The sequence below is a fragment of the Chiloscyllium punctatum genome, chromosome 3 (assembly GCF_047496795.1).
Source record: "Chiloscyllium punctatum isolate Juve2018m chromosome 3, sChiPun1.3, whole genome shotgun sequence".
Taxonomy (NCBI): Eukaryota; Metazoa; Chordata; class Chondrichthyes; order Orectolobiformes; family Hemiscylliidae; genus Chiloscyllium; species Chiloscyllium punctatum.
In genome coordinates, this window is record NC_092741.1 from 152,551,548 (window position 1) to 152,578,572 (window position 27,025).

General features: G+C 40.0%; 1 protein-coding gene and 1 long non-coding RNA gene across 2 annotated transcripts; one reads left to right on the forward strand and one right to left on the reverse strand.

Annotated features, from left to right (window-relative positions):
- Positions 1 to 1,606: 1,606 nt before the first annotated feature.
- On the forward strand, positions 1,607 to 16,084 carry LOC140466825 (uncharacterized). Its single transcript, XR_011955294.1, has 3 exons — positions 1,607 to 2,427; positions 7,152 to 7,331; positions 15,983 to 16,084. It is a non-coding gene; the product is annotated as an uncharacterized lncRNA (long non-coding RNA).
- Positions 6,590 to 27,025, reverse strand: LOC140466774 (b(0,+)-type amino acid transporter 1). Its single transcript, XM_072562395.1, has 6 exons — positions 26,279 to 27,025; positions 19,965 to 20,098; positions 16,199 to 16,328; positions 14,730 to 14,854; positions 12,073 to 12,160; positions 6,590 to 7,376 (listed from the first exon to the last, which is right to left on the reverse strand). The coding sequence occupies exons 1-6, from the start codon at positions 26,975 to 26,977 to the stop codon at positions 7,143 to 7,145; spliced, it is 1,410 nt and encodes a 469-aa protein (XP_072418496.1). The 5' UTR covers positions 26,978 to 27,025; the 3' UTR covers positions 6,590 to 7,142.

Genomic DNA, 27,025 nt, shown 5'->3' on the forward strand with positions numbered 1-27,025 from the left:
AAAATGTACCACCACAATCTGTATCTCAGAGTAAAGGGAAAATATTAGATAAATTTCCCTTGTTTCTTTCCGCACAAACTCTTGCCAACTCTGTGCCAGAAGGTGCAGCTTATTTAGCAGTGCATTGTTTGAGGGTTATGTTTTTAAACATGATCAATGAGCAAACATAACTATTGGTCTAAGTTGAAAGGAAGTGCACCATTCATATTTGAACATGTCAAACAGCTAAAGTCACCAGAAAGAGCGGGATACGACTAATTAAAACCATTTATGTTGATCTGCTAATTGAAATAAAACTGCTTAGTACAAGACGTTTAGAATGTAACTGAATGACCTCACCTGTTCCCTCACCATGATCATCCAATCTAAACTACAACAGATGTTTGATCAATACATGGTCAAAATGTTTCTCACATACGGTCTTTCACAATCTTTCTGCTTAAAAGAGAACATTTGGTATAATTTTATCTCAATAAAATTCTTGAGAAGTATCCTTTTGATTTTCAAAATAAAATCAAGTATTAGACCCTCAAGGAAAATATTCCCATCAGTACAACTTACAGAAAAGTGCACATGAATCATGATTTTAGATACTATTTTCAATTTAAATTCAGCTCACAGAATCACTGCTGTGGCAAAAATATAAAGACTGAGACAAAGCTTTTAGGAGAGACCATTGAAGACACAGTTGAAAATTTTAATGAAGTCATTAAAAGACAATTTAATAGACATATGTAATTATTGTGAAAATGTCAATTTGTTCTAATTTTGAATATTTTGGAATGTTAATTTTGCCACCTAGAAAAGGGTGGCAATTTAAGAAAATCTTCAGAAAATATTTAATCAGAACATTGATTAGGCAAAGACTTTGAGATTGTAAATATCGATCCATAATGGGCTTTGTAGTGCAGTGGTAGCACTCCTGCCCCTGCGCCAGAAACTCTTTGTTCAAGTCCAATTCTGGGACTTGATGGCCAAGGAAGGTGTATGCATAACATGTTAAACCCTTGCAACATATACAAATGGCAAGTGTTAAGAGTAGGACAGAATCATGATCAGTCATGTGCTGGGAAGAGATTTGGAACCTCAACCACAGTATGTCACAATTCATGTTGCCATGGTAATTCAGAGCCCTCATGGAATCGGTTGGTTCAATTGGCTGGACAGTAGGTCCAAATCAGATTGATATTGCTGGCATTAGGTTTGATCTTTGTTCTGGCTGGGGTGAAAATGAGATCTGCTTTGTTGTTCCACCCATGATCATGGCGCTGTGGGTCAGATCTGTTTTTGAACAGAGAACTGAAGAAGAAGGATTCAGAACGGAAACAAGGTGGCAAAGAACATGCAAAAATGACAAAAAGCAGCAAAGTTTTACAGTAAGGAAGCACAAAATGTGTGTGCTACTTGTATATAACATTGTGCAAAGACAAAGCACAGTCTCTGCAATGTCAACTGCATGATTACATAGCATGGCAATTATTGTAACATATGTTAGAGTTACTTGATACACTGACATATGTTTGCTGTCCTGAAACTTACTACAGTATTAAATTTCCTTTTGTGTCATTGTATGTTATAGCTAGTGTGAACCAAAAGTGTTTGAGATTACTTTCTCAAGTTTGTTATACAAGCCTGTTATGGCCAGGTGAAGAAGGCTAACTCAGCTCCTCCCTTTTTAACTCCCTCTTGATCGATTGCATCACTTATTTTTATTCCTTTGATTAGGCAGCTATCTGATATATTAATTTAAGATGTATTTTCGAAATCAAAATAAAGGATCCATTTGTTAGGTTTCCTTGAGTGAAAAAGGAAGTTTCTTTACTAATTCCACCTCGCCCTCCAAAGAAAATGACATCAATTGCACACACAAACACAGGTAATAAATTTTTTAAAGTTAAAATGTCTGGTAGAGCTGAAGATAATAATGGAGACATGGTTTAAAAGTTATTAGACACATTAAGATATCAAATTTTGAACCTCAGACCACAGTTCTTTCATTGCTGACTGCTATATTTAGCAGCAGTGAAAATTGTGGGAGTCTTTCAGTTTTTGGTGAATAGATGTTTGCCGAATTTTGTTTTTAACTGGGGGCTGTTTGCTAAGAAAGAGGGAATGGATACAACAACAATAATGTTGCACACCTACAACAAGGAGCAGGGAATTCATATGAAGTCATATAGACTAGAGAACTTTCATGGAGAGGTGCAGTTTTTGTGTGAGATAGAAATGTTATAGTTTTGAATTCAGTGAGATAGAATTTGACCTATCTGAAGATCACTAGCACATTGATCTCTCTCTCTCTTTCTTTCTTTGCAATTCCTCTTAGCAAAGTGTGTGAACTGAAAACCCATCAAAGATCATCTTTACCACTCATGGAGGGTCTCTGAGAGGATTCTTTAGAGTCTACCAACGATGTCTGAAGTGAAGGTATTTTAGTCGACTACAACTGTGCTGCTGTCATCAGTTTGTGTGTGCAGATTAACTTCAGAATCAGAACAATCTGTTATTTATAATTTTTCATGAGTTGAACTATTATTTGCACAACATATTTTAAAAGTAATACTCTGCAGAGTTTTCACTTTTCTGTTTATCCTCAGACTTGTGTATATGTGGTGATTTATTTCGAAAGGGTACATATATGAGAATATATTACAGAATCTAAACTGTTAATAATCTTTGTGTTTAAATAGGTTAAATTAAGATAATAAACCAATTATTTGTTCTTGACTAAAAGCTAATTGATATGTTTTTAACACGTTCTACATATTTGGCCAGATTATCAACTTTTATAACATTTGATATGGCAAATAGATGAGTTGTACTAGAAAATGAAACAGTGCATCCTTTCAATCTCAGTCAGAACTGTGAAGGGCTTTTGCCCGAAATGTCAATTTCGCTGCTTCTTGGATGCTGCCGAACTGCTGTGCTCTTCCAGCACCACTAATCCAGTATATTGTCACATATACTCATGTCAATGCCTATATATATAAAACAACTCTGTTTGCAATAAATTTGTTTCCAAACATGAGCACTACTTTTGCAACAAGCGGAACCAGTAGACTTCTGCTTTTCTTTATGTCAGCGGATAAGCATAGTTTCTTACCTCTGCTACTAGAGAAACGTCAAGCTGGGCAAGAGCGCCATCCACAGAAATAAAGTGGTAAGAACCAGTTTTATATCTAATGTAGCCATGATGCGGAGGAGCTGGTCTTGGACTGGGATGGACAAAGTTAAGAATCACACAACACCAGGTTATAGTCCAACACATTGATTTGGAAGCACTAGCTTTTGGATCACTGCTTCTACAGCTACCTGATGAAGGAGCAGCGCTCCAAAAGCTAGTGCTTCCAAATAAACCTGTCCGACTATAACCAGGTGTTGTAACATATATAACGTAGAGGGAGTTAAATTGTTAGTGGTGTCAGAGTGAGAGGATAAATCAAAGAATAAGAGCAGCAGATACATGGAGATATCAGCATCCACAAATTCATCTTGAAGGCACACACTGAACTTACAGACATGGTGGATGCATTGGTTGTAATTTTTAAAAAATCATTGGATTCTGGAGAAGTACCAGAGGATTGAAAAACTGCAGATGTGGCATCCATATTCAAAACGGGAGGGTGGATAACACAGGGGTCACAGCGAAGGATAAGGGGAAGATCATATAGGACTGAGATGAGGTGAAATTTCTTCACCCAGATACTGGTGAGTTTGTGAAATTCTCTACAATGGAAAGTGGTTGAGGTCAAAATATTGAATATTCACAAGAAGGAGTTGAATATAGGTCTTAGTGCTAAAGAGATCAAAGTGTTTAGGGAGAAAGTACGAACAGGATACTGAGTTGGGTGATCAGCCACAATCATATTGAATGGCAGAGCAGGCTCGAAGGGCTGATGGCCTGTTCCTTCTATGTTCCTAACAGCATTATGTGTGCATCTGCATCATGTGGTCTGCAGTGGTTCAAGAAGGCAGCTCACCACCACCTTAACAGGGGCAATTAGGGCTGGGCAATAAATGTTGGTCTAGACAATGACACCCACATCCCATGAATGAAAAAGTTCAAAGAAGGACTGTTACCGGAATTTCATCCTGGTGCATCATGCATGATATTTTAGATTTTCAAAAGTACTCTCTTAAAAATTATTCATTTCATATGAAAATCAACTGAATTCATCTGGAAATTAACACAGGTGTGATTCCCAGAGTTCTTTTCTCTCAATTCGTCCACATAAGGCTGTTCAGAATCAGCTAGGAGAAAGTGAGGACTGCAGATGTTGGAGATCAGAGCTGAAAAATGTGTTGTTGGAAAAGCGCAGCAGGTCAGGCAGCATCCAAGGAACAGGAGAATCGACATTTCGGGCATAAGCATGGTCTTGGCTGATGAAGTTTAAGTTTAAGGGGAAATCAGCTTATTTGGGGTATGTGCAAAAGCAGATTGTAACACTTATCTCTAGAGCAACAGCCTGGAATCCCAGTAGGACTCTTGCCATGTGTTAGTTTCCTTTCAAAATATCTCCAAGGCATTATCTACACATGAAGGAGGTCTCCATCACCTGATTCTGAGTTTTCTCTCCAACAGTATTGAAAGCAGTTCTTTTATGTAGTGAATGCAGCCTTTGAAAACTGTGGTTGTGGATTATTTCCTGTCTCCTCCTACTTACGAGAGAGCTCCCAGAACAGGGCCAATTTGTGCTGTGAATTCACAATGGCCACACAATGAGGTTGATGTCAGAAATCTGACAAGTATGGTCTTGCATAGTAATAAGCCTGGGGAGAGTTAGCTCTGAAACATTTACACTAAATCTGGTGTCTACAATAATTTCAAACAGCAGTTAATAATATATAGTCAGTGAAAGAATACTAAAAACAAAGGTTAAACACACGGAAATGCTGATAAAGCCAGCAACTTGTAATGATGAAGATGGAATATCTGTGATGGCAATGAGAAATCTTGCAAAAGGTTATAATTTTGTTTTCTTTTGGCAACTCTCACCAACTTTATTTGCATGTAAATGTCACTTCAGTGCCAACATTTCTTTTGTTTTGAGTTATTTCTATAAAACTTTTATTTCATTAATATAACAAATAGGTTGCCAATACAAGAAGTTTGCTTGTTCATCAGAAAGAATAAACTATTACCCAGAAGTAACATTTTTATTAATTTTAAATTAAACAGCATACAGTGTCGATGCAGAATACCCCAAACTTCCATATCCCTAGCCTCAAGTTCACTCTCTCTAGGCAGCATAATAATTAAGGGATAGAAGAAGAACTAGAGGAGAAGTGGACTGAAGACTGTTTTTATAAACTGCCCTGAAATGCTTTCCATAGGATGGAATTTTCACCTGCTTTATGTGGCTTGGGCAATGCTGAGAAAGTTGAGATAGGTGGCAAGAATGAAAAAACAGAAATTCAACTTCAAGAAAGAGCTTTGCAATTTTCCCCTGAGGATTTTAATGGTGACTTCAGAGCCTTGATATTGAGCAGCATTTTGATTAGATTAGATTCCCTACAGAGTGGAAACAGGCCCTTCAGTCCAACCAGTCCACACCGACCCTCTGAAGAGTAACCCACCCAGACCCATTTCCCTCTGACTGATGTACCTAACACTAGGGAAAATTTAGCACAGCCAATTCACCTGACCTGCACATCTTTGTGACTGTGGGAGGAAACCAGAGCACCCAGAGAAAAACCCACGCAGACACCGGGAGAATGTGCAAACTCCACACAGACAGTTGCCCGAGGCTGGAATCGAACCTGGGACACTGGTGCTGTAACACAGCAGTGTTAATCACTGAGCCATTTATATTCCATGAATTTATATCTCATTAATAACCCACTCAATTTGTTTCTACACCACTTCCAATTTTCTTCTCCTTTGGCAAAAAACTAGTCACAAATTCCCAATGTCTGAGTGGGTATTTGTCAGCTACAGTAAGCTACTTTCTTGACCTGGCCATCATATGATTGCATATGGAATACAAATTCACTCTGTAGCTACCATTACCACGACCCGTTAACACTGGAACCAAGGGACACCAATGACTTGCATGCCTCTGCCTGGTTGTTTTGCACAAAGTTGCACCAGCTTCTCATACATCTGTGCAGGATACACTCTACGGCTTTTAGATTACTGGGCATTCTTTTTAACCCCAGACACAGCACTGGCCTGGTTCACTCTCTGTGAGGAGGTCAGGCTGTGTCTGGTGTTACGGTCTCCTGTGGTGATCAGCAAGATAGGGGGTGACCCTCTCTTCTCACCCACACTCTCCACCAGCACATCCAGTTGTCTGTTTACAAAGCGGAGAACACATTTTCTTTTGGGGACCATGTCCTCAGTCGTAATGGTCAATCACCCACTGTTTGAGAGGCAGTTTCAGTATCTGACTTGTGGAGCTGAAAATGTGTTGCTGGAAAAGCGCAGCAGGTCAGGCAGCATCCAAGGAACAGGAGAATTGACATTTCGGGCATTAGCCCTTCTTCAGGAATTCCTGAAGAAGGGCTTATGCCCGAAACGTCGATTCTCCTGCTCCTTGGATGCTGCCTGACCTGCTGCGCTTTTCCAGCAACACATTTTCAGCTCTGATCTCCAGCATCTGCAGTCCTCACTTTCTCCTCTGACTTGTGGAGCCAGGCTATAAATACAGTGACACCGGTGTGAACTATATTGGCAGTGAAGGGTGTCTCTGCCGCTCCTGCTGCACAATTGCATAAAACAGACAATGTAGGTGCATAATTAGTGAGCTGAAGAGACAAGATTGCATGAGAAAGAAGTTGCTGTGAGCCACGGCAAATTGGGCTTGTTCTCACTCAGCAAAACACTAAGTGAAAATGGGAATATTCAGCCCTAAGTGTTTTTCAGTGACTTGCATTCATCTTGTACTATTGCGTTTCATTAAAGAGTGTTACATCTGCGTGCAATTTGTAACCAAACCATAAACCTGCAGTTTGGAAATGAATGGCTACTTTCACCATAAATAACAGCAAATCAACAATCCTTTTTTTAATTAAGATAAATTATAGTGGTGCAACATCCTGTCTGTTCTCACCATAGATGACACCTCAACTTTTGAGTGTTTCCATGGTTTGCTGATTCTGTTGCAATTTCCAACATCTGTAATATTTTCCATTTTGTATAATCAATCTAGGTTTGCCTGGGTTGGTGCGACCTCTAGTAGCAACTGCAGAAACACAGTTGCCTGGCCCAATGAGCCTGCCCATAATTTGAAGTGAATCAAAGGGAAATAAATCAAGAGACCGCACAGCATGAATACAAAAACAAACAAGTATTCAATCTGAGGATTTCCAACAATTGGCGCCACCACCAGGTAGGTTGAAATAATTAGCATGAACACTGGCACAAGCATCGGCACCTACAAGTGGAAAGATAAAGTTTTCAATAAGTGCAACACAAGACATTAATTTTCTTTTTGTTCAGCTTATTGCACTTAGTAAATTCTAGTTTATTTTTACAGAGGTGGTAGTGGCTACAATAGATCTTCTCCTAGGCACCGTGGTTAGCACTGCTGCCTCACAGCACCCACGGGTCCAGGTTTAACTCCATCCTCTGGTGACTGGCTGTGTGGAATTTGCACATTCTCCCAGTGTCTACATGGATTTGGGTTTCTCCCACAGTCCAAAGATGTGCAGCTTAGGTGGATTGGCCATGGGAAATATGGGGTTACGAGGAGAGGATGGGGGCAGGGTCTGGGTCGGATCCTCTTTTGAGGGTTGGTGTAGACACGATAAGCCAAATGGCTTCTTTCTGTACTGATTCTATGGTTCTATGAAAATATGGTTGTGAAATAACTTTACAGAGGCTGATATCCCCTCATCAAGTCATCCTTTATGTACACATATACAGTCTGCGACTATAACACTGTTTCATACAAACTCAGCACCAGAGTGTCAGTATACCTGACACTCAACCATTTTATGTCAGCAAGGGCTCCCTGATAGGTGCTGTTAATCTGCTTCAATCAAGGTACTCATTATATGAGGTCCAGCAGGCTGACCCCATTACAATCACTGCTAGGTATTGAACTCATGATCTGCAGTAAAGCTGACAAAACCAGACCTGCAACCTGATGTGAAGTTCTTTGGTTTAATTGAAAATATCTGCTTCTGCTATTCCACCATTGCAGTCCCTCACTTCCCAAGCTGCTGCTGTTGTCTCTTCAAATCTTATTTCATTGCCAATAGTTGCAATTCTGCACTCTACGCAGCACCCAATACCTTTCTTGGAAGTTAGTTGAAGGAGATTTTGATGCTAATTTCACAGCTGTAAGATAACTATGTCAGGGGAGTCAGAGATGTAATGGTTGAAGAAAGGAAAATGTCTTTTAACTCTGTAGGAGGAATCAATGCATTGAAACGATAGCAGACAATAACCTTGTAGACATAAATCATCAATCAGGAATTATAGAATCATAGAATCATACAGCAATGAAGCAGACCCTTCCATCCAACCAGTCCATGCTGACCATAAACCCAAACTAAACTGGTCCCACCTGTTTGATCCTGGTCCATATCCCTCCAAACATTTTCTATTCATGTACTTATTCAAGCATCTTTTGGATTCAGTGTTGTAATTGTACTCTCATCCACCACTTCTAAAAACAAATCTATGAGAACCACCAGTTGTTCAGACCTCATCTTCTGCAACTAACTTCTTAAATCTCCTCATCTTTCTAACTAGCTGAAAAGTGCCTCCTCCTCCAGACGATCAATTATCACTCAGATCTGCTCAGGGTGACTCTTCAGTTTTACTTTCTGAGGTACCTTAGGACATGCAAACATATGAATTTAATAGTGTTCCAAGTAACAAACTTCAGATGATTAACTATATTAACAGGGCTGAACTAACTCATTGCAGAGTTTCTGATATTTTTTAGAGAAAATCTTGTCTGAATTAGCAAAATAAATTTCAAGTTTTAGTCTTCCGTGGAGTCCATTGAAACTTCACAATATCTAACAATCAGTAAATTAAAGGGACACAGCATTGAGAAACAATTCCATGGTGCTTCACACAATCACAATCAGATGAAACAAAATAGGCTGAACAACTATAAGGAGATAATACAAGAGCTCACCAAAAGCCTAGTCCAAGAAAAGGAAATAATAAAAGGAAAGGGCAGCAAAGAAATAGTGAGCAAATTATATGGCGCATGATTGAAGGCATGACCACTGGTGTTAGAAATGCATGATCGACTGGATTTGGAGAATTCAGGGTTCTGAGAATTCAGGGTTAGGTAAAAACAATGACTGCAGATGCTGGAAACCAGAGTCTAGATTAAAATGGTGCTGGAAAAGCACAGCAGTTCAGGCAGCATCGGAGGAGCAGTAAAATCGACGTTTCGGGCAAAAACCCATCATCTGTGAGTGTTAGAAAAGATTATAGGAAACGGAAGGACTAAGACCGTGAAGAAGGATGTGAGAGCTGAGGGACTGGGAATCAATGTAATCTTAGAAATGTGGAACAGTTACAGAACAGGAAGAGACCATTCAGTCCTGTGCAATAGCAACTCAGCTAGTCCCATTCCTTGTCCTTACCACAGTGCTTCTAATTCTCCCCCACCCACCTCTTCCTTTGTATTTATTTATCACATTTTAAATGACCTGTATACCAAAGCCCTGAGCTGTTTTTTTTGGACTGTGACTTTTTAGCTTTTCACTGTTTTGAAAGTACACTGCTCTGTCCTTTTTAGCTCCAAAGTTGATTACCTGACATTTGCCAGCCTCATTAACCAAAGTCACTATTACCGTATTTATTGTTTCTTGTTCTAAGTCTTTAAAATTGTTCACTGCTTTGGGACAGTTTTCTCCAAACACCATTTCTCATCCAGACTGTTCGCATATCGAGACCATCTCCAAGGCTGGTGATTGCCAATTTTATTTTGTACTGTTTCCAGATCTCTTGCAAAGATGCGTCAGAGTTACCCTGACTGTCAATGGCACTTACAATAAAAGGCATCACATTTTGCATGTTGTTAGCCTTAAGTGTGGCTATTAAGCCCTGGTCACATGGTTGCAGCAACAACGTCGTATTCGGTGGTAAGAACACAACACAAATATTACTGGCATACTCAGCAATGCCAGGTGGATGAGCAGTACAATTATTGACAATCAAAAGACACCTATTATCGAGGTTATTTTCTCTATAGCATTCATCAACAAAAGGACAAACGTATCCACTCATGTATTCAGAAAAAAATCATTTGGGAGTTCCAACCTTTTGGATGTGAATGAAACATAACAGGAAGTGTATTCTTATCAACGCCCTTAAGTGCCTCGGATTTTCTGAATGGTACACTAGTAGAGGCCTAAGGACAGCATTACCAGTGGTATTAAGAATAAGCATTAGGGTAGCTTGTCCTTCAATGCCTTGTGTCCCTTAGCCTGCTTTTCTTCTTTCAAAATAAATGTCTTGCTCAGCAACTTTTTCCAATAAATTCCAGTTTTGTCACAGTTAAAAACTTGCTTATGCATTTAACCACCTTCTGTAATTATTTTCTTCAGCTCTTCTGGGACTGTCCTTCTCTCAATCTGCTGTCAAATCAGTTGGTTTCTCAACTGTGTCAGAGGTTTGTTTTCAATTCCATGGATTTCAACTTTAGCTAATAATCTTCTTAAACCGTAGGAACTTGCAGAAGGCATTTGATGCAAAAATATCCCTATTCACTCCTTCAGTTATCTCTTTAAAATGTCCAAGGGGCTTTCTCAGCTGAAAAATGTTAAGGTGTTTAGTTGCTCTATCATTAGCAATAGACTCTAATACTTTTCTGGTAGCAGATGTTGTTACCTCAGCTATAACACCTTCTCACTATTCGCCACGAATGACATGGACAACTTTTTAAATTAAATGAAGGTTTCTAAACTGAAAGAACTATGGACATTTCTATTTTGGGCTTCTGCAATGTTCTCACCTACTTTCTTTAGACCAGGGACTGAAGCCATGTAATCCTGAAGCTTTGTTATATTTTAAAACCATAATTTTGGCATCACTTTTATTTTGCTTATATTGGGTTTAGTGAGTTCCTGTCTGTGATTTAATACCAGTTCCTTAGGAATAACCTCATCTACACTAAATAATGATGCAAAGTAATTATTCAACATGTCTGTCATTGCCTTATCTTCAATAACAATATCATCTTCAGTTTTAAGGAATGTGTTTTGCTTCTGATCATCCTAAATTTCTTAGTGCAGTTGTAAAAAAATACGTTGATTCTGATAATCCTTGCAAGTATATAATCCTTTCTTTATACATTTCCCATTTGCTAATCTGTTTAATTTCTTTCTGCATTGTTGTATTATTTTTCTCTTATTTCTCTAATTTAAAAAAAAACAGCCTTAACTGACAATTGGAGCTCTTGCCTCTTGGGATAATGAACTATTTCTTAACCATGTTAAATTGTTTTTTGAACACTTTTCACAGATCATCTTTTCTTTTACCCATTAAAGAGCCTCCCAAATTTACTGTGGGTTATTTCTGACTATCAGATTAAAAGTTAGACAAATCTAAGTTTAGAATCTTAGCTGTTTTGAGTTTCTTCCTTTCAAACACATGTTGAACTTGATCTCATTATGATTCCTATTAGATAATTAGATATCTAATAATGAGATATTTAGTTAGCTGCAAGTTAACCAATTTTTAAACAATGTCAATGATTTATTTTCAATTCCATGGATTTCAACTTTAATAGTTGTTTTGGACCTTATGAATTTCCAGGAGGCATTTGATAGAAACACGATTCATAAACATTTCCCTGTCCATTATTTTAGTCATCTCTTCAAAATGTCATTCACAACGTAATCCTATCAAAGATGTAGGCTTGCCTTTTCCAATTTCAAAGTTTTAAACATTCCTGCAGCTTGAATTTTGTAAGTCCATAATATGCATTTAAATGTGTTTATCCATTATCTATTTGTAAATCAATAAGCAAGGTATGACATCAGTGGGAATTTATAAACAACAGTGATTTGATGTTGTTAATAACTGATGCTGGTAAAAATGTTGAAAATACATCAATGTCTTTTCATAGAAGTAATAATGTTAAAAATAAATCTTACTTTGAAGGGCTGATGAAGATGAGGTCTCTTAATTTTCATATACACCAATGCAGCAAAGGTTAGAGTATAAAACATCCAAGCTGTGAAACTTTAAGCCAGGAAAAATACATAATTGATGAGTAGGCAGCAGTTCTAGAAGAGATTGCACAATGCCAAAGAGAAGCCACTTGATATATTAACATACTGTAACTAATCTAAATGTGTACATGGATTATGAAGGCTCACCCACGAAGTACACATATTTGGAAAAGCTGCTTGCTGTTTAGGAACCAAATCAAATATTGAGTAGCCTTTATGAATCTTAGATCAACCTTAGACATGCTAAATATTGTTTAAAGTCCACAGAAAATCTTGGAATGAATAACAAATATTGTCAACATTTCTGACTCAGGGATTTGCTTTCCTGGAAACATTTCAGGCTTTCAACCTATTGATTATCATTTTGGGAATTACACTCTATCCAGTGATTATTTTTGCCATGGTGTTCCATGTTGCACATCAAGTGAGAAAAAAATTAAGTAATATTCTCAATTTTTAACTGATAATCCTTTTACTGAGGGAATGGTGAAGATGCAAGGAGGACACTCCATGCAAGGGATCCAAAATGTAGTTACTTGAAGGAGTTGTGAATCATATCCTACACAGGCTCAGGAGGGTCACCAAAGTCTCTGCCTCTATACATAGCCTGGAACCTGATTTGATTTTTTATTGTCACATGTACATAAGTACAATAAAATGTTTGTTTTTGCATGCAGTACAGTAGATTATAACATAAAGACACAAAGATCATGGGGTGATTGAACAGCGTGAGGAATACAAAGTTACAGCTGTAACAAAGGTGTACAAAAAGCAAGATCAACATTAGAGTTGAAATTTGAGACGTCCATTTACAAACCCAATATCAGTGGGGAAGAAGCTGTTCTTGAATCTGTTGGTATGTGTGTTTCAGCTGGAGATTAAAAAAAATTCAAAAGGAGCTGCAAATGCTGACTATCCCTTTAAATTCATAGGGCATTGGAATAATGTCTTGGATTTTTTCAATGACAAGTTATACAAACATAACAATGGACAACTTTACTTCTGTGAATGAGTCAAGTTAGATTCAAAATTGAATGCTTGAACAATAATGGAATTGATTGAGATAAGGCAGAGGTATTTTAATAATAATTTTGGGCGATGTTCTTTCTTGTTGTTTATAAATCAGGTGAACCTGTGATTTTATAGTGATAAAGGCACAAACCATGTAACATGTGAGTGTTATTTTGTTATTAAACCAAAACTATCTCAAATTAGGTCATTCCCATTGAAGATAGAAGTCCAATTGCTTTAATTATAAATAAATGTATGAATAGTTTACCAATGCCATTGTTTATTACAAATTATTATGTTGAGGTGCCAGTGTTGAACTGGCGTTGACAGTCTCACATTACACCAGGTTATAGTCCAAAAGGTTTAGCTGCTTCAATTGGGTGACGTGGTGAAGGAGCAACGTTCTGAGGCTTGTGATTTCAAATAAACCTGTTGGACTATAACCTGGTGTCGTGTGACTCCTGACCTTATTACCAGTTAGGTTGTGTACTGTTCTGTAAAGTAAGAAACATGAAGTAAAAAGTTCAAGTCATGTGATGCATCAAGTTGTTATTGTGTGACTATGCCCTAAAAAACATAAATGATAATTGAAAGGAAAATTAATTCAGAGTCATTTTCTTGTGTATAAATTAAAGTGTGGCTGCTAGTTTCAAACTCCAGCTAAGGGGATCACAGAATGTTTACAGATTAATAAAAATCTACAAAGTGATACCCGTGTGTGCTATCTTTCTCCAAGATTCCCCTTGTCTATGAGCGTAACTCCAACAGAAGGAGTTGGACTGAGGGGTCTGTTTCCATGGTATACTGCTCTTTTACTGTGCATGGAGAGGCTGAATAGGCTGGGGCTGTTTTCCCTGGAGTGTCGGAGGCTGAGGGTTGACCTTATAGAGGTTTATAAAATCAAGAGGGCCATTGATAGGATAAATAGGTCTTTTCCTTGGGTTGGAGGAGTCCAAAACTAGAGGGCATAGGTTTAGGGTGAGAAGTAAAAGACTTAAAAGGGCCCTTACGGGCAACTGTTTCACACAGAAGATGATGTGTGTATGGAATGAGCTGCCAGAAGAAGTGGTGGAAGTTGGTACAATTACAACATTTAAAGGCACCTGGATGGGTATATGAATAGGGAGGGTTTTGAGGGATATGGGTCAAGTGTTGGCAAATGAAACCAGATTAATTTAGGATATCTGATTGGCATGGACAAATTGGCTGAAGGGTCTGTTTCTGTGCTGTACATCTCTATGATTGAAATAGTTAGTTTGAACCAAGTTACAGAAATAGAGCAGGTGCCATTCAGTTCATCATGTTCCCACCAGCTCTCAAAATGAACAATTCACCTAGAACCATTCTTGTGCCATCTCCCATTATGTGCAGTTTCTTTCTTTTCAAATAGCAGCACAGTTTCCTTGTGAATGCTTCAATTCAACCTGCCTTAAATGCATCTCAGACTCAAACGAATAGGTCTCAATATTTTTTGAGGGTTCCATCAGAGTGGGGGACTCAGACAGCCTGGTGGGAATTTCAGGAGGTTGAATATAGATATATTTAAAACAAAACAATTTTGCACAAACCTGAAATAATTGACTATTGACTCAAAATCTCCCGGGATTAACATTATCAAAGCAATGAGAGCTGTAAACAAAAGGGCAGGCAATGGTGTCAGACGGTGGATGTGAGCCATGGACAGAATATCTGGCTGGGAGAAAAAGACAAAGCAATTAGCAGCAATCTGGGTTTGAGTTCCAGATAAAAAAAACCTCAATAAATATTACTTCAAATGTGTGTGTTTTTCAGTTGTTAGGTAATAAAAAGCGCATTAGATTTGTCACTTCTTTGAAATTCATCAAAGTCAGAAATCATATGACTCCAGGCTATAGTCCAGCAGGTTTACTCAAAATCACAAGTATTCAGAGAGTGGTCACCTGATGAAGGAGCAGTGCTCTGAAAGCTTGTGATTTCAAATAAACCTGCTGGACAATAACCTTGTGTTTTGTCTGACTTTGTCCACCCTGGTCCAACACCGGTACCTCTTGAAATTTATCAACACTTATCTCTTCTTCTGTTCTGCTGGGGGTCATCATGCGCCAGTCACTGAAAGTAAGTGTGAAGGTGCAGCAGGCAGCAACGAAGGCAAACGGTATGCTGACCCTCATAGTGAGAGAATTCGAGTACAAGAACAAGGATGTCTTGCTGCAATTACACAGGGCATTGATGATGCTACATCTGGAATATTATGTGAGTTTAGATCTCCCTGCATGCCCACATTTCCTTGCCTATCTGGCCATGCAGTGTCAGTTAGCACCCAGTCAGTAGTCCTCAAACAACAGGGTGTAAACCATACTGAACAGCAGTGTGCCATGTCCACCTCAGACCTGCACAATATGCTCGCAGCTTACACAGCAAGCACCCCACATGTGGAGCAAGCAAGCAACCATGTCTCAGTCTGAGGGGATTGGTACTCATGCAAAATGCTGGCATAGTTTCGTTTGGGACTACACTGAGACAAACAACAAGGTGGAAGGTGGAAAAGCTGCCACGTGTAAACAAGTGTCAAATAATGAAGAGTGCATTGTCATCCAGGCCATCAAAGTGCCCTCAATGGTTTTTCTCTTCTTTCTCTCCTTCCCACAACATCTTAGGGATAGAATTGGACATGATAGATGGCTGGGGTAGGTAGTTAATGAGGTGAGTTTGGTAAGAAAAATCCCTGAGGCCTCAGGTCACTACCTGATGAAGGAGCAGTGCTCCAAAAGCTTGTACTTTCAAATAACTGTGTTGGACTATAACCTGGTGCTGTGTGATTTTTAACTTTGTCTTTCGGCAGATATCTGCTGAGTGGCGATTTGTTCCAGGAAAGGCATGTGATAAGATGGTGATAGCATCAGACCTGAAAAATGCCATAGGGATGGTGTAGCTAGTTAATGAGGTGAGTTTGGGAAGAAATCTCACTTCTGCATCATGGCAAGAATTCCTCCAAAAACAATTCAACACAACTCACACTTAGCCAACAGAAACGTAAGATTCAGCCTTAAGTCCTTACCAGTGAACCTTCTCTGGCTGCTACATAACAACTGCGACCTCCAGTGAAGAAACTACCATTTACAGACCCAAATGTGGAAAGTACAACAGACAATGGCATCAGCCACGCCCAGCTGCCCAGCACCTTGTTTCTGAAAATAGAAAACATTCCAAAAGAAGCCATGAAAGACAATTCTCTCACCATTTTTCACTATTATCATTCCAACTTGGGGTTATCTAAACTGTTATTAAAGTATAGCTCTATTGTAAAGACGCTTGGAATATATTAGGAACATTTTAGTTCCCTCTATTCAGCAGAGACTGGGAGAGTGACAAAGGTGAAATTTAAGTTGTTCCCTGTTTGTTGTTGTTATTACAGCCTTAGGTTCTGGAGTCCAATTGCCTTCAGATTCGGTTGGGGCTTCATTTATCAGGACAAACTGAGGGCCTCTCCGATATTTAGGGTACCGAGGTGATTATAATAGACAATTGTGTGGTATATATGTTGACAATATAGAGAACACAAGTCATCAGGGTAAAATTTGCCTTGGGCACAACAGAGCAGGCAATAGCTCATTGGCAGCTCACTTTATATTCTGCCTGAATATGCTTCCAGTAGCTCAATGTTGAAGATGGAGAGTAGCACTGCACTTATGAATCCAACATTAAAGGAAAACTGACCAATTTTCTCCACTTGGCCCCATCCCAAATCATCAAACCTCCTTCTCTCCCTGATTATTGCTGATTTCTCTCTAATTGCCAATGACGTACTCTTCCAGCCAATGCTATCTACTCCTTAGTCACCAGGTCCTTCCTGACCCAATCAGCCTTTGTTACCACTCACCTAAAGGACGCAGCTGATATTTGTTCCAATCAAATATTGGCAAGAACTAAAACCACCTTTAGTTCCTGGCACAAACTACATTCCCTTCCCAGCGACTCTTTCTTGGCACCTGTGTGAGGCTGATCCAGTCTAATTCAAACATGGTTTCATACTGACACTGAGAGGACTTAGCTAACTTATCAGTGAGATCATCTGTTTTTAGCTTTGTATTATAGCCTCAACTTAGCTGACACTGAAACTCTCATTTACCCCTTTGTTACCGCTATGTTTAACTTTTGCAATATATTCTTAGGTTGGTTTCCCATGTTCTACATATTGCAAATTTAAGGTCATTCAAATCTCTACTGCCTGTGTGCTAGCTCACCCCAAGTGTCAATCATTTATCACAGCTGTACTTGCTGATTCAGATTGGCTTTCAGTCAAGGGAAGTCTTGACTTTTAATTTCACATCAATGTGCTCAAATCTCGTGTGGGTGGCATAGTGGTTAGCACTGCAGCCCCGTAGTGCCAGGGATTCAGGTTCAATTCCAGCCTCAGGCGACTGTCTGTGTGGAGTTTGCACATTCTCCCCGTGTCTGCCTGGGTTTCCTCCAGGTATTCTGGTTTCCTCCCACAGTCCAAAGATGTGGAGATTAGCTGAAATGACTATGCTAGATTGTCCCACACTGTCCAGGAACATTCAGGCGAGATGGATTTGCCATGGGAAATACATGGTCACAGGGATAGGGTATGGGGTTGGTGGGACTGTGTGGACTGCTCTTCGGAGGCCCTGTGTGGACCTGATGGGCTGAATGGCCTGCTTTCATGCTGTAGCGATTCTATGAAAGCTTTACTTGTGCTTAGCACTATAACCTCATCCATCCTCATAATGCTCTAAGATATCAGTGCTCCTCCAATTCTAATCTGCTTGCACATTCCTGATTTAAATTATTCCATCATTTGTGACCATGTCCTCTGTTACCAATATCCTAAGTTATCATTCATTCACTATGGAGACAGTGAAGTTTGCAGATGCTGGAGATCAGAGTTGAGAGTGTAGTGCTGGAAAAGCACAGCAGGTCAGGCAGCATCCGAGGAGCAGGAAAATCGATGTTTCGGGCCGGAGCCCTTCATCAGGAATGAGGCTGGGAGCCTCGAGGGTGAAGAGATAAATGGGAGAGGGGGTGGGGCTGGGGAAAAGGTAGCTGAGAGTGCAATAGGTGGATGGAGGTGGGGGTAAAGGCGATAGGTCGGAGGGGAGGGTGGAGCGGATAGATGGGAAGGGAGATGGACAGGTGGTGAGCTGGAAGGTTGGAACTGAGGTAAGGTAGGGGGAGGGGAAATGAGGAAACTGGTGAAGTCCACATTGATGCCCTGGGGTTGGAAGGTCCCGAGGCAGAAGATAAGGCGTTCTTCCTCCAGGTGTCGGGAGATGAGGGAGTGGCAATGGAGGAGGCCCAGGACCTGCATGTCCTTGGCAGAGTGGGGTGGGGAGCTGAAATGTTCAGCCACAGTGTGGTGGTGTTGATTGGTGCAGGTGTCCCAGAGATATTCTCTAAAGCGCTCTGCGAGAAGGTGTCCAGTCTCCCCAATGTAGAGGAGACCACATCTGGAGCAACGGATACAATAAATGACATGTGCAGAAGTGCAGGTGAAACTTTGATGGATGTGGAAGGCTCCTGTGGGGCCTTGGATGGAGGTGAGGGAGGAGGTGTGGGAGTGGGTTTTGCAATTCCTGCGGTAGCAGGGGAAGGTGCCAGGATGGGAGGGTGGGTTGTAGGGGGGCATGGACCTGACCAGGTATTCATGGAGTGAACGGTTTTTGCAAATTTTGGTCATTAAGGTCTGTGGAGCATTTTATTGCACAAATGGTGTTCTATAAATGCAAGTTTACATTGTTGATACAACATCACAATCTTAAATCCTTTTTCACCAGCAAACTTCCTGTTGATGTCCATAACTCATCAGTTCAATGGCAATGCAGTCTGAGATTTAATAAAGTCATATAGTCATATATCATAAAATAGTCCCTTCAGTCCAACTCATCCATGCTGACCAGAGATTCCAATTTGACCTCGTCCCATTTGTTAGCATTTGGCCCATATCCCTCTAAACCCTTCCTATTCATGTACCCATTGTAATTGTACCAGCCTTCACCAACACCTCTGGCAGCTCATTCCATACACGCACCATCCTCTACATGAAAAGTTACCCCTCAGTTTCTTTAATATTGAATATTTTGACCACTGTCTCCATATCCTTGTTATATTTGTAATTGCCTGAATGCTAATTAATTAACCTTGTGTTAAGTTTTCATTTTAAAGAAAGTTTTGAAGAACAATTCTGTAGAGTTTGAGTCAGTGAGTTTTTGAGCCTGAAATCACTGCCATACCCCAGCTTGTGTAAGGAGCCAAAGACCTGAAAACTGTTGAGTGATAAGTATTCTATGTCTGTTTTGCCTTCAGAGATAGTCACTGGTGACTGTGGGGCTGATTTGAGGTTGGTTGATTCAACAGACCTAAGATTTAAGTCTCAGGACGAGGTGGGGACAGTTAGTGGAGAATTGAGTATGTATTAGTGATTACTGAAAACCTGATGTCAAGGATCAGTGTCAATGAGTCATGAATTTGAAATTCAGTCCAAACATTGGCAGGAGAGTTTAGGAGAATTTCTTTACAGAGAAGTTCATGAAAGCTTTGAATGCATTGCAATAGGTGGTAATTGATGCAGTGATATGATCTTCTAAGGGACTAAAAGACTGAGCATGTGAGGCAGAAGGAGACAGAGGGGCTGGAGCAGAGGGAAGAAACAGAGCTAATGGGATTAGTTCATGGCATTGTTCTTGGTTGCAAATGTATCTGATATTTTGAATGAAGATAGTCACAACACATAATTCATTTGTCAATACAATGCGTTAAATAAAAAACAAATAAAGTGTTATTTTATGTTAGCATAAGTAATTTACCCCCAGGTTACGGCCACAGCATCAGATGCCAACATCTCAGCTGGACTCATGGCTGCCAGGTAGCTGATATTTGCCATTAAATACAGCAGGGTCACCAACGGAAGTGAAATCAATATAGCTCGAGGCAGGTTCACCTGAAACAGAAAGTTAGGTTAGTTACTAGCAAGGCTATTGGGACACTTACAATTATCCTCAAAACCCACACAGTTTCTCATCCACTGCTTTATATGGATGGAAAATAACTGCATGACTTCTTGATGTTTTGATGTAGCAGAAATCATGGCAACTTAGTTCCAGGCAAGAATACAACATGAACAATATTATTTTTTCCACATTTAAATTGTCCATGTTCAAACATAAAAAATGGACAAAGATTGCTTTAGATGCATGGTGAGCTAATTAGCTTTTCATATTTCCACCATTGTCTTTTTATTTCATTTGCAAGATAACCCCAGACATTCCTTTCCTTGATATATTTCTCCACTGCCCCACCAAGCTTACTTGCATATCATGTGATCTGAGCTCAAACTTTCTGCTCTCAAAATAGAAACCATCCATTTAGAAGCATCTCCTACTTCTTTCTTCCCACTGCCTACCCATACTCGTACCCATCCTTCTCCATCATCTCGCTGTCCTAGCCCTGGAACACATTTCTTTTTATTTTCTTTGTCATCGCTCAAATGAGCTAATTTCTTCCAAGACTCCTATCTTCTCCTCTTGATTTCATTTGCATTAAACTACTAACCACCAATTTTTTTTCTCTGATCCCGTTGATATGAGAAATGGTCCCACTCTTCACATGTTGTCCCCCCGACAAAGCAGCCAATATTATCTCACTGGAAAGAAGCACAATCACCACCTCTGCTTTTGCTTGTACCCCATTTTCTATTCCCTTCCTCTGCCAAAGGTGTTGTTGCTTCATAAATCAATGTCCATCTCTGTCATACCTCCACAGGATCCCATTTGTGTTCCAGTCTGGTCATCAGGAGAAGAAGTATTCAGGCAGTTTGAGTGACAGGCGATTTATCTGCTGTTGGAATCTCAATACAGAAGTCTGTACAAAGTGGTGTGTGTAGGCTGAAATGGAGCTTTGGATGTCTCAGGATCTCAGAATTGTTACAGTGCAGTAGGAAGCTACTCTGTCGATTGTCTCTGCATTGGCTTTCTGCCAATCTCCTGCATTTTCCCAGCAACCTGCACATTATCACTCTTTAAATAATCAGCCAATGTCCTTTTGAATACCTTGGTTGAACCTGCCTCCACCACATTCTGGGCAGAGCATTCCAGGTCCTAAATACTCAATGTGTGAATGAACATCTTCTTGCCTCATATTCATCTGTTTTGCAAAAGACTTTTAAACTGTGCCTTTTTGTTGTTAATCCTTTTATGAATGCAAACAGTTTCTCCCTATCCACTCTGCCCAGACCCTTCTTGATTTTGAAAACCTCTATCAAATCTTCTTATCCCTACCCACTCAGAGGAAGCTAAAAATCACACAACACCAGGTTATAGCCCAACCGATTTATTTGGAAGCAATGGTTTTCGGAGCACTGCTCCTTCATCAGGTGGCTGTGGGGCAGTGCTCAAAAAGCTGGTGCTTCCAATTAAACCTGTTGGACTATAACCTGGTGTTGTGGGATTTTTAACTTTGTCCACCCCAGTCCAACACCGGCACATCATGATACTTGGAGGCAGTCCTAATTTATCCCATAACTGGAGTGTCTCAACCCTAGAACCATTCTCTTTCCTATCTTTTCTATTCCTATTTTTCCTAAAGTGAGGTACACAGAACTGTATGCAGTATTCCAGCTGATGTATAACCAGTGTTTATACAAGTTCATCATAACCTTCTGGTTCTTGTACTCTATTCACCTATTAGTGAACCCTGGTATATTAACAGCTCTTTCTGCCTGTCCTGTATCTTTAATGACTTACATACATATACATATCTATCTGCTCCTACACGCCTTTTACAATAGTAGGGTTTATTTTAACACTGGATTAGTGGTGCTGGAGGGCTTTTGCCCGAAACGTTGATTTCGCTGCTCGTTGGATGCTGCCTGAACTGCTGTGCTCTTCCAGCACCACTAATCCAGTATTTGATTTTCAGCATCTGCAGTCATTGTTTTTACCTTGTTTATTTTAACACTGTCTTGCTGTTGTTTTTATCTCACTTCTCTGCAGTGAACATCATCATGCTCATTCCTGCTGACGGGCTTTTGCCTGAAACATCGATTTTCCTGTTCCTCAGATGATGCCTGATCTGCTGTGCTTTTCCAGCACCACTCTAATCTTGACATTGAACATCATCAGCCAGCTATCCACCTACTTCCCCAATGTGTCAATATCCTTTTGGAGTTCCACACTGTCCTCCTTACTGTTTACAATTCTCACAGGGTTTTACATCCACAAACTTTGAAATTGTCCCCTACACACTGAGATCTATATAAATAAATCATGGTCTCCACACTGACTACTGGAGAACTCCACGACAAAAATATCTTCCAGTCCGGAAGATACTAATTAACTATTACACTTTGTTTCCGTACCTTTGGTGAATTTTGTATCCATGTTGCTGCTGTCCATTTTATTCCATTACCAGTGCCCATACTGTGGTACTGTGTTAAATGCCTTTGCAAGTCCATAGATACCGCATCAACAGCCTTCCCCTCATCAACCCTCTTTCTTGCCTCCTTAATAAATTCCACGTGTTAGTTTGATAGGATTTTCCCTTAAAAAGAATTTATGTTGACTCTTCTGAATCAATGCGCATTTTCCCATGAGACTAGTCATTCTCTCCCAAAATAAATTGTTACAGGAAGTCTTCCCACTATCAAAGTTAAACTGAGCAGTCTGTAATGGCTTGGCTTATCTTTACAACCTTTCCTGAGTAAGTGTATAATGTTTGCAGTTCTTCAGTTCTCTGACAGCACTCTTAATCTAGGAACAACTGGAAAATCATTGCCAGTGCCTCTGCACTTTCCAATCTCACTTTTATTGAATGTCCTTGCAAATATCTCATCCAGTCCTAGAGTTTTATCAACTTTAAGTATTGACAACTCACTAATACCTCCTCCTTATCCATTTTTCACCCTTCTAGTGACTGTGTTTTCTCCTCTGCCATCATCATCTGTGCAGGAACTGTCTTGTGACTAAAGAGAATGCAAAGAATTCATTTAACACCTCAGCTATGCCTTTTACCTCCACATGTCAATCCTTTTTTTGGTCCCTAACCATCCTTTCTCTTCCTTTTGCCATTGTTGTCATTGATGTACTTTTAGAAGACTTTAGGATTTTTCACTTCCCTTTTGAACGTTCTGTATTTAGCTTGGCTACATTCAGGGACATTTGGATTTGCTTTCCCTAACTTTCCTTTTGAAGGAATAGACCTTGACCGGTATTGAATCATTTGAAGGTGGACCATTGCTTCATTACAGTTTTCCCAATGACCTTAGGTTCCAGTCTCATCAATCAAGCTCTCTTCTTGCCCCAACTGAAGTCAACTCATGACCAGTTTATTATTCGTACTTGGGATTGACCACTGTCATCTTCCACCATCATCCTAAACATTATCATTCAATGATACTGTAATCTAAATGTCCTTCACTGCCATTTGACCTATGCGGTCCACCTTATTTTCAAGAACTAGGTCCAGCAGTGCCTCCTTTCTTGTTGGACTGCTGTAGGAAATTCTCCTGAATGTAGCCTAGGCACACTTGCTCTTGCTGCCCTTTCCTGCTTTAATCCCGGTCCATATTAAAGTGGTTAAAGTTCTGCATTAGAATTCTGATGTTTATACCTCTTGTGATTTCCTTGTAAATTTGTTACTCAACATCTTTCCCACGAATTGATTGTCTACAGATTACATTAAGCACTGTTATTACTTCCTTCTTATTCCTTAGCTCTAGTCAATTTGATTCCAGCCTTGAACTCTGAAATATCCACTTTAGCCTGGACCTCACTGCTCTCCTTAGTCAAAAGGGCCACCCCACCCTTTTCCTTTCATAACATTGCAGAACATCTTGTAGTCAGGAATGTTTTAACATGCAGACCTGGCTGTCCGTGGGCCCAGTCTGCATTATTGCCACAACATCATAAACTCACATGACAATCTGTACCTGTTACTCCCCAGTATTGTTAACAATGCACCATGCAAGGATTCTGTGGTAATGTGAATCTCTGCTGATGGAGACACTGGTCTTTGGATATGTCAAGGAAACTGAGCCATATGCGTGGAACCTGAAACCCTCTGAATCTTCTCTCTGTTTTTATGCCCCCACCCCAGACTCCACATCTGCTGATCCTACCACAGCACATCGCAGTGACGGGGCCTGACAACTGGCTTCCTTGTCTGCTATCCTTCTGGAGCAGTTCGCCTCCTGCTGGTGTTGAATTGAAAGCCAGTGAAGCCCCGAAGCTGACAAGAAGGCTCTGCAAAATGTTTGTCACAGGGAATTGCCAAAACAGATGTAATTACTGAGGCTTTATTGAGATAAAACAATTTGAACTTTAAACATTGCAATATAACTCGTTTCTTTTTCACCAGCAAGTTCCTTGAGCCCTGGAAAATCCATACTGGATAAATTAAGTTTAATATGCTGTGTAAAGCAATTTAAAAAGCAGTCACTGTGATGTGATTAGGATTTTAAAATCTGTATTCATTACAAACGCATCAATCCCAATGAACACAGCCAGCTATATTATAGCCAGAAGAGGGAGCATGCGAGCCAGCTAGTTCTTCAATTTTCACTTTCAACCTGACACCAAATGTTTCTTTCCTGGGGTTAAAGTTCCCCTTGGGCATAGAATCACAGAATCTCTACAGTGTGGAAGCAGGCCATTTGGCCCATCGAATCAACACTGACCCTCTGAAGAATTTAGCATGGCCAATCCACCTACCCTGCACATCTTTGGACATCTGGAAACAAAGAAGGTTGGAGATCACAGTGAGTCAGGCAGCATCCAGGGAGAGAAAGCAAGCTAATGTTTCGAGTCTGGGTGACTCTTCATCAGAGCTGAAGTGAAGTGTGGAGGGGACAACATTTTTGCAATCTTGGGAAGGACAGGCAGTAGAGTGTTGGGGGAGAAAGAAAATTGACAGTTTAGATTAAGTGATCGGAATGTGAGAAACCTTGGGCCATATTTTCCTGAAAAACCCCATGTTGGAAAATTGTCACACCAAAGTGCTTCCTGAATGCCTCGTGGGCAAATGGGCTATGAGTTGGGGGTTCGAAGAAGCCTACTCATTTTAAACAAGCCTCTGACCAAAATACATACTGAAATCAGAGATGATCAAACAGTTTGTAACTTTAAAATTACGACAGAATCCTCAACCATTACAGGCAAAGATACTGGCTGCAGCTAAATACTTCAATCACTGAAGCTACTGAATTGACTTATTTGCTTTTCATAGGTAGTATTTTAATTTTGTTTCATTGAATAGAAACAAGTTGAATATATTCAGGGCTTGAGCCTATTTAGTCAATGAAAGCATGGTTGATTTGTTTACTAACTCCATCTTTGTTGCTGTGATAGAATCAGGCCTACCCTGGTCATGGTGATGTTCACTCAACCCTCCTTTTCATTGTCCCTTTAAGGTCCTGTCTGTGACCCACAGCCTCACAACTGTCGATCTTAATGGATTTGCTTCTCAGCTTTCTCTCCCCTTCTGAAAGAAATCTCAGAACATCACCAAATGACTCGCCTTCCACTTCAGGGACTGCCTTGTCTACTCATAACCAGCCACAACCAGTCATGAAATTGAATGCCCGATGGACCTCCAACTCACAACGATTGCACTGAATCCTTAAATTAAGAAGGACTTTAATGTTAACTATTACCTTATTTCTTTATTTTCTACTTATTCCATGAAGGTAATGCTGAACGTTTTGAACTTTGTGCCTGAGTTTTTGTACTTCAGTAACTTTGTACTAAGATGGTAACATTATGTACTTTTCACAGGACTCCTGTACTTCTGCAATTGAGTACGTGTGACAATGAAAATCTAAGTCTGGAATCTAAAACTTACCCAATACTTTCAAAATCAGTTCAACACTCTTAGTCTTTTTAGTGGAAAGAACCTGTCCAAAGTAGCTTAACTGAAATACAGACACATAATGACTTCTACAGCAACTCAATTAGTGTTATAGAACCCAGTCACGTCAAATTGCTTCCAAGGATTTATACACTGGGTGTACCACACTAACTGCTGAACACAATCTGGAGGGTGGCCTTGGTGCTCATGGTAATTAGTATGTAGTGATGTATTGATTTTTAAATCATCTACTGTTGACTAAAAACTGTTTTGCACTTACCTCAGGACGTCTGATTTCTTCAGTCACATAATTTAAATTATTCCATCCATCGTAGGACCACATTCCTTGTTGGAATGCAATCCCCACTGAGCCAAACCCTGCCGCTGTTCCTTGAAAGGCATTCTGAAAACTGCGCGTTTGTCCATTGAATAGTAACACTACCCCCCCAGTCACAATGATAAGTAGGGACAGTAGCTTAGCAAAAGTGAAAATGTTTTGAATGCGGGTTGCCAGTTTTACGTGAAGACCATTTATAATACCAATAATTAAAATGCTTGCAGCTGCCGTACATTTAACCACAAATGTTGGTGGTAGGCATGCAACATAGAATGGAGCTGCAATATATTGGGCTAAGCTCAAAGACATCGCTGCAATTCCTGCGGGTCTAGCTATAAACACAGAGGTCCAGGAGAAGAGGAAGGCAGGAATAGGACCAAAGTTTCTTAGGATATATATGTACTCTCCACCGGATTCTTTTATAGCAGTGCCAAGTTCTACATATGCAAGAGCGGCGATCGTGCACACCAATCCACAGGCTGCCCATATCACAAGGCTGGCTCCAGGACTCCCAAGATATTGCAACACCCACTCTGGAGACATATAGATGCCTGAGCCGATCATTGTCCCAACAATTAAACAAACAGCGCTGATTAATCCGACTTCACGTTTTAAATGCAGTTTTTTTGTACGTGCATCCATGTCCGCACTTGATTGAAAAGTGATGCAGTTTGTGCCTTCCCTGAATGT

Bases quoted from the DNA above. Each gene is read 5' to 3' on its own strand.
- LOC140466774 (XM_072562395.1), bottom strand. From the start codon at position 26,977: ATGGATGCACGTACAAAAAAACTGCATTTAAAACGTGAAGTCGGATTA. The intron at 14,855-16,198 runs GTAAGGACTTAA...TTTTTCTCCCAG, and splicing joins CAGCCAGAGAAGGTTCACTG to CCAGATATTCTGTCCATGGC. The intron at 12,161-14,729 runs GTTTGTGCAAAA...CCTGGCTTAAAG, and splicing joins TCAATAGTCAATTATTTCAG to TTTCACAGCTTGGATGTTTT.